We start from the raw sequence: 8,515 nt of genomic DNA on the forward strand, positions 1-8,515 counted from the left end.
AAAAAAAAAAAAAAAAAAAAGAGAATGGACTCATGAAAAGTCATTGTAAAATTTCCAGGCAACATGAGAGACCACGGAAGACAGTGAATGTGAACTTAAAGTGGTATCAATTTTCCTCTGTGGTTTTCTCACAAGTGCTCAGTTGCAGTGCAGGGAATGAGAAGAGAGAATAAAAAAAAAGATTTGTCAGATCAAGTGCTACCACAGTGCAGGAGCAAGAGTTTAGGGCTCATTCAAGAAAGTGACTGAAATGACAGGTCACAGAATCTATGCTGTAAAGGGAGGGCAGTGAAGACAGAGGGGGCTCCTGTCTTCACCTGGGAAGTCAGCATATTAGAAATTCCAATGAGGTCAGATGAGAGAAGTGGGGGTACTTGAGTAAGCAAGCTGTACAGTCTGGCAAGTTGTGCTCAGAGTGGGATGTGTAGAAGAGTGATTTGGGGGAGGAGCTGCTTCATATAATGACGAAGCCCAGGGTATGACTATGGGAATGGACAGCTAAGATAAACTGGAAGAAAAAGTCATTGACAGTGAATTGAATGAACAAACCATGAGGAGTTTACATGGAGCTTACAAACTCTGTAGGAAACACAAAAAATTAGAGAAATAATACAAGACTATACACAATTAAGTGCTAAACTGTAGTTCAAAGCAAAAGTGCTACAGAAGTCCAAAGGAGAGAAAAATTATAAAATGAGTAGAAATTTACAAGTGGAAGGGATTTTAGTAAGGAATGACTTCATTAAAGAGTGGATCTCAAAGCATGAATAGGACTTGATAAAATGAAAAGGGGTGGCTGACTTTTTGTATGGCAGGAATGGTAAAAAAAAAAACAGATTTCAGAGTACACTTAGAAAATAAACATGCAGTCAACTTCCTCAAGAAATTATACTAATTAAAGAGCACTCATGTAGATAATTAACAAATAGAGATCACTCATTTAGTTGGACAGGACAGATCCCTAAATTGACTATAGGGAACAGAACAGCAGCTCTTCACTGGCTGATGCTACAGTGGCTGAGTTCAATGAAATTTGTTCAAAGGGATGTGCCTGGTGCCCACTTCAGTGTTCTTCTCTTGGGGTGTTGCCAAAACACCCAGAGGAGCAGAACCCTACACTCAAGGATCAGAGTAGCTGAGTGGGCATTCCTTCCCCCCTCACCTGTCAAATTATTTTCCAAGGAAGTTGATTAGAAGGTAACTCTACACATACAGGATATATTTTAGTCAGTGAAAATGGCCTACTGATACACAAGCATGCAGTCTGAAAATGTGATAATCATCCCTGCTCAAAGATTTAAAAAAAAAAAGTATTAAAAGGCCATGGAAAACAAATGAAAAACTCACAGTAGTAAGAAGTTCTGGCTGATATGTGAAGATGAAATTAACCCTTTTTTGTAATCCAGACAATGAGCAATAAACCCATCAAAGTGCATTCCCAATTACTCAAGGATATGTTTATTTCATTCATATTAAGTTAGGACCAAAAATCCTAACGGTTTGAAATGTCCCTTAATACTGAAAGTCATAAATGTGGATTACCCTACTTGCAAGTTTCAATAAACAGGATGCTGTGTGTGTGTGTGTGTGTGTGTGTATGCACATTCACATACACACATATTCCTTTCAAACATTATAAAATCAGAAGCAATTAGAATTTCTAAAGCAAAAAGCTACACAAAGAAATACTCAATTTTCACTAGTATATTTAGGAAGTGTGTGGGCCCTCAAAAGGAAACACCTGAGGAAATCCTAAAATGGAGAAAGCACAGTTAATACATCTTGTCAAAGTCCTTAAGTGAAAAGTGATCCCCTAGGCAGCCAGGACCCAAACCCACGTAAGATACAATTCTAACACAGGGTAAATCCCATTTTTCTTCTACTCTAGTATTGAGAAGAAGTGAGTAGATAATGTATAATAGCTAAGGGCTTTTAAAATTGTGCTTGGTTACTTTTCACATATGATGATATAAGCCATATATAATAATAATAAACATAAATCAAAATCAAACTTGGGTATGTATCCAGAAATAAAAAGGTAGCCAGTGGTCACTTGTACATACTTTTATATAGTAACAAGCTCACTAAGTAGTAGCTAGAACGTGATCAAGCAAAGGGAGGGAAAAAAACTGGTTAAAAGCATAAAAAGAAGCTAACAAGTACATTTTTAATCTGTTATGGCTCTAATTATTCACCTGAAATCAGAGAAGGAAGTAATCTACATACCTGAAATACAAATTTAAGTTAAGAGCAATTGCAGTGTTGGAGGAGCTGACAATCACTATAACATCTAGGTCTTGAGACACTTTCAGTGAAGTAAAGGAAGAACTCTTGGCTGGCTCTTGCTGCTGCTCATTATACATATCTTCTTGAGGAAGTGCCAAATCCACATGAGCTACATGTCTACCATCCACAGTGTCAAAAATGTCTTAGAGTTAGAGTTAAAGAAAACGTCAGTCTTAAGTATGCCTAACCATTTAAAACACAGGACGAAATAGAGTTATAGACTTCACTGCTCCAACCTTGTAGGAATAATAATAGAAGGAAGACAGACACTAAAAATTCCATCATATTAACCAGGTGACTATGAAGTTGGGGAACCAATAAACAACCTGATAGAGTTCACTCAACAATACTTGCTGAATCTCCACTCTGTGCCAGGCCCTGAGACAACAATAATATTTTCCACTAGTGTTCTACAACAGTGCTGTCCAAAAGAAACAACGTGAGGCACATTTGTCACTGTAAATTTTCTAGCAGCCTTATTAAAAAAGTAAAAAGAAACCAGTGAACCTAACTTTAAGAATATGTTTCATTTAACCTAGTGTATCCAAAATATTATCTCTATATGTAATCAATATTAAAAAATTGAGATATTTTACATCTTTTTCACATAAGTGTTCAAACCTAGTTATTTTATACTTATAGCACATCTCAATTTGGACAATTAAATTTTCATTGGAAATATCTGGTCTGTATTTAGACTTCAAAATTTTATTTTTAAGAACTTGGAACAGCCAGAGTTGTTCCAAACATACTCAAGAGTTCTCCAATAACTCAATCAAGTATCAGACTTTAAATCTAAAGTAATTAAATACAATTAAGAATTCAGTTCCTCAGTCACACTAGCCAAAAAATTTCAAGTGTTCAACAGCCACGTATGCCTACTGCCTACCATGTCGGACAGCTCAGTTCTGTAACCAGGCAGAAAAAATGAAATTAGGGCTTCCCTGGTGGCGCAGTGGTTGAGAGTCCCCCTGCCGATGCAGGGGATGCGGGTTCGTGCCCTGGTCCGGGAAGATCCCACATGCCGCGGAGCGGCTGGGCCCGTGAGCCATGGCTGCTGAGACTGCGCGTCCGGAGCCTGTGCTCCGCAACGGGTGAGGCCACAGCAGAGAGGCCCGCGTACCGCAAAAAAAAAAAAAAAAAAAAAAAAAAAAAAAAAAAAAAAAAAAAAAAAAAAAAAAAAAAAAAAAAAAAAAAAAAAAAAAAAAAAAAAAAAAAAAAATGAAATTAATCCAATATTCTATAACATTTTTTACAAAATAAATTTTAACACAGGCTATGATACATGTAAAATAGAAAAATTACTTCTTTAATGCAGAAATGAAAGTTCCAAAAACACATAACGAGTCGTTCTTCAAACAATCTTCAAAATAATTTTGCTGGTGACCTATGAATCTGCTAAAGACAAAAAATCTGTGATAGTTTTCCAAAAACAAATTTCAAACAGTTATGCAAACCATTTGATTCCCTAATATGATGGAATCATCATCAGAGACAATAAGAGATAGGTTATATTCACACATGAAAATGTGTGTATCATATCATAAGCAGTCATCTAAATCTCTCCTGGAACGAGCACAAAGTAGATATTTAATAAGTATATTTTAAATAAATGGGTAATGCAGAACATATACAATTTTAAAACAACATAAATAAGTTGGACAAGATGATTATGATTTATAAACTGAAAAATATTTGAATGGAATATAAAGCAATGTAGTTGAGTATTTTAAGTTCATGAAGATCTTTTTCCCTGAGAGTTTTACTGAAAAATTAATCTTTCTACCTACAGCCCAGTCCCTAAAACTAAAAGCCTATAAAAAGGCTCATTTTTCTAGGTATTCTCCTCCCCCACACGTCAACATCTTTACCAACAAGGATACAGATCCAGCCTAAATGACTCAAAACAAAAAGAATTCCTCTGCAGAGCTGTGTGTCAATAATCCTGTCCACTGCCTGTGCAGGCAAGGATAATGTGAAACAGCTGAGTACCCTAATCTCAGCATCTCTTTCAGGAAATATAATGTGCAGGATGATATATTCATTGATGAACAATAATGATGTGTTACTGTGAAATGACAGAATTCTCAAAGATAATAAGGAAATACCTATAAAACAAAAGGAGATTACATCAAACTCACTGGTCACAATATTACAACTGGTAAATTTGATTCTGTTAACACAAACAGGTAAAACAAAAAAGAATCAGCATTTAACTTAGTCCAACTCTAGACAATTATTGGTCAAACTCACCTAAGCAAGTGGAAGGTAAGTAAGGAACTGAATAAAGATGGCCTACAATGTCTCTGTGCCTTCTGTTTACAGCCAGAGTGTGACAACACACCAGAAGATGATCAAAAAAGCCTACTTACCCATGAGACCAAATAAGATCAATCACAGACTCTTTTTTTAGAAGGAAAAGAAGGAACCTTATAATCAGGGTAGCGAGAATGCAACTGCCTTAAAAATAGAAGCCTGAGTGCTTTGATCTCTGTTCCCTGCAGCCCTCAGGATGGGACATAGCAAACAGGTCTGTAACCAGTCTAGATCAGCACATTATCCAATAGAAATATAATGTCAGTCACAAAAGTGAGCCACACATGTAATTTTAAATTTTCTAGTAGCTGTACTGAAAAAAGAAAACACATGAAACTAATTTTATTATATATTATTTACCTCATATTCAAAATATCATTATCAACATGTAATACAAAAAATATTAGTGAGATATTTTACATTTTTAGTACCAAGTCTTCAAATCTGGAATGTATCAACATTAGACATTTAAAGGACATATTTAAGCACATTAAGGGCTTAATAGCCTCATGTGGCTAGTGCCTACTACACTGCACAGGGCAAATATTCCTCCCTGACTTCACCTCTATAAGAACTTTTCCTGAAATACATAAAATTACACAGTAATACACAAATTCAACATGCTAAAAGACCACCTGCAAATACTTACTGATAATTTGATCTTCAATGAGCTTTCGCAATGTCTCCTCAGTATAGCTATATGAAATGGTTGCATCACATCTTCCATCTTTCAAATTAAATTCACAGATGAGCAGTGCATTATTTTCACTAAGAGCAAGCAGTCTGGGCTTGTCTGTTGGTGTCCCACTGTTTTGAGAGTCCTCCCATACAAACCTAAGGAAAAAGCTTAGACTATTTATTATATTCTATATCCACAATAATACCCACAGTGGTGAAGGTAGGACAGAAGAAGTAGAGAACTCTTTGGTCCACCTAATAGCATTACTTCTATATACAACCTAAGGGAATGTAAACTGCTCTAGAACTTCCAGCCCCTTCCCCTTTCTCACTTCTTCCCCCTCAGCCCCCTTCAGGGCAACACAAGAATATAGGAGTCATTTGTGAAAAGGGGGCAAAGAGCAAGAAATGGTGGCTGCTTTTTTCCTTCATCCTAAGTCTGGTGGTATGTTTAAAGGAACTGTCATGATCAAGGATATGTTTCAACAACCAAATATGTCTATTATTTATAAGAGATGGTCTTCACAATGAATAAAATACGTTTTGCTAACATAAATGCTTTCAATAACTTAAAAAAAAAAGAAAGTGATTATTTGCATTTATAGACTTTGAAGACTCTAAACTGGCATATTACACAATAGCTCTGTCCAACGAAACTTTCCATGAGATGCAAGTGATCTACACATCTGCAAAGTCCAATACAGTAGCCAACAACCTCATGTGGCTACTGAGCACTTGAAATGTGGGTAGTGCAACTGAGGAACTAAATTTTCAATTTTAAGTGCAGTTATAGAATATTTAAAGCAGTGTAAAGTCAACATACCAACATGACTAACAAGGATGGAAAGAGGCTAATGATATCACAGCTTCAAATTAAATAATAAAATTAAGTTACATTAAAAGAGAAAAAAGAGAGCTCCAATTTTGAAAACAATGCAATGGAATGAGATGAGGTTACCATGCTGATAGTTTCATCTTTTAAAAAAAGCTTTTTTTCTACAGAAGTAGTAAGTTTTATATCTAAAAACAGTGGACTTGGTGCTACTATGTTATTATTAGAAAAAAACACTGACATTTTGTATTTGTCTTTATACCTAGAATGATGTTTCATAAACAGCCAATTCCTGACTGTTCACACTGAAATCTGATGTCAAATATGGAAAAGGTTAAACAAATTAAGATACATTTAAAAGGCTGAAAACTGTGAAACCAGTAACATCATTAGTACATGGGACTATACTGCCACGTGGAAAGAGAATTTTCAGTGAACATAATAATGTACAGTGATTTCAACAACATACAAAGGACCATACATACTTTGAGGAAAGGAGGAAGCAAATTCTGTACACTACAAACTTGTCCTTATTTTTACCCTACGAATTATTTTAACTGAATTAATTCAACTAAAAAAACTAAAAAGTAGCCCTTCTTGATCCTCCCCCACTAATTTCATGCAATAGCTTACAAAAGCCCCCATTATTTTATGTCTGTTCTGCTTATCTTCTGTAAGGTTCTCTCTCTGTCTCATTCCTTTCCTTATATGGCTGTGTTCATAGGTACTTAATACTGTTGAATCAACTAACTTATGGTAAGGAGGGATTCCTTTTCCTAGCAACTAGAGATCAGGAATAAAGAAGACAAACATAAAACAGGTTAAAACATTCAGTGATTGAACAAACGAATCTCTACTGTGAGGCACTTTTATAGGACCTGGATATTCCAGAACTCCTCTGTGGCTACTCAAAATCGTTAACATTTCTAAAATGATTTGTTATTAAAGAGTCCAAAGCGTCGGAAGGCACCCTCAAACTTAATGATGTAAACTGTAAGAGTTACATATGTGGAAAGTAATACATGGTTGAAATTGTTTTTTTTCTGTCTTCCCAACCATACAACCTCACATGTAAGAACTGTCTTATTACACCTTTTAGGCACTGCTCCTAGGTACCGAACAGAAAGCGCATAATAAGTATTTGTTGAGTGAATACACGAGTGAGTATAGAAAACGCAGGCTCTGTCCTTGAAGGGGGGTGGAGGGGAGGGGAAGCCCAAATGTGAAGGAAACAGCTATTTGTATCAGAGATAAGGAAAAGGTAACAGGATGATTCAAATGAGAGATGATGCCCCTCAGCTGGCATCTTTAACAGATTTAACTGAAGAAAATGGGCGTGGGGCACGGCAAAGTGACGATTAATCAACCTGTGTTAAATGAATTTAAAAAGCGTCCAAGCTAGGATTCATTACAGGTTCTCCACGTCCGGAGAGGATCTGGATACTGTCTCCACCCACCCGGAACGGGAAAGAATGGGTGCAGGGACGCGACAAACCGAGGAAAATGTTCCGAGAAGGAACCGGGCCTGCCTCTGAGGCGTTGCCCTCCACCATCATCCCTCTCCCGCTACCTCCAAGGTAGGAGGGGATCAGAGGCGCCAGCCAAGCTAAGGCTGCAGACTCTCTCCACAAGGCCAGGCCCGGCCACAGCACTTACTGCCGAAAAGGGCCTTCCAGGAGGCAGCCGCCCCCGCCCCGGCCGCCGGGCGCCAAGGGAAGCACGTGAAGGCTGCCTGCAGCCGTCAGGCTCCCCAGAACCTCCTGCTCCCTGTGCAGCTGCGCCCGGGATCCCAGACGCCCTGTTGCCTCGGCGGGGACCGGCACCAACAACACGGGTAGAACCCGCTCCACGGCTTCAGCGCTTCCAGCCCCCTTGTCTGCAGCCATCCCACTCGCACCCGTCCTTCCGGTCCCTACGACCGGCTGTGTCCTGCGCGTGCGCAGTGTAGCCGACCCGCTGTCAGCCTCGTGACTCCCGCAGGGAGATATGCGCTGACGTAGTCTGCCCAGTTAAGTTCTCCGCACCACCCACTCCAGCAAAGCTACATCTGCCTTTGTTTCTAGCCCACGGTTTGCTGAGAGAGTTGCGGGCCTCCATTAGCGGCCTAAGGGGGCTGTAGCAGCTGTTCTCACTCTGTAGCATTACCCTTTGCTTTCTTACCCTTGCTGCCTATCTATTGGAGGCCTGTGCCTGCCACTCTTCGCTTTCCTTATTGGACTGTTATTTTTGCTTACAGGCCCTGAGTGGTAAAACGTCCTTGGTATTTGACCGATCCATGATGAGGGAGCTGACTTGATGCTGACATCAAATAATATCCATTGTAACAGCCAGGGGAACAGGGTGGGTGGAAGTGGTAGGGTTCCTGTTTCCTACTGCTCTTTCTTCTGGGAGGTATAATCCAAG

At 38.6% G+C, this 8,515-nt stretch overlaps 1 protein-coding gene across 1 annotated transcript in view; it reads right to left on the minus strand.

The window, feature by feature from the left end:
• LOC103075955 (spatacsin) overlaps nt 1-7,998 on the minus strand; it is a gene marked incomplete at its 3' end in the record, with an annotated part of 10,979 nt that extends 2,981 nt beyond the window's left edge. The window contains exons 1-4 of the mRNA XM_007467029.1: nt 7,769-7,998; nt 5,252-5,436; nt 4,170-4,394; nt 2,227-2,428 (exon numbers count right to left, since the gene is read on the minus strand). Of these exons, the coding sequence (XP_007467091.1) occupies nt 2,227-2,428; nt 4,170-4,394; nt 5,252-5,436; nt 7,769-7,998 (842 nt within the window). The remainder of the gene's footprint in view (nt 1-2,226; nt 2,429-4,169; nt 4,395-5,251; nt 5,437-7,768) is intronic.
• Nucleotides 7,999-8,515: the final 517 nt, after the last annotated feature.

The sequence above is a fragment of the Lipotes vexillifer genome, unplaced genomic scaffold, assembly GCF_000442215.2.
Source record: "Lipotes vexillifer unplaced genomic scaffold, Lipotes_vexillifer_v1.1 scaffold1010, whole genome shotgun sequence".
NCBI classification, from domain to species: Eukaryota; Metazoa; Chordata; class Mammalia; order Artiodactyla; family Lipotidae; genus Lipotes; species Lipotes vexillifer.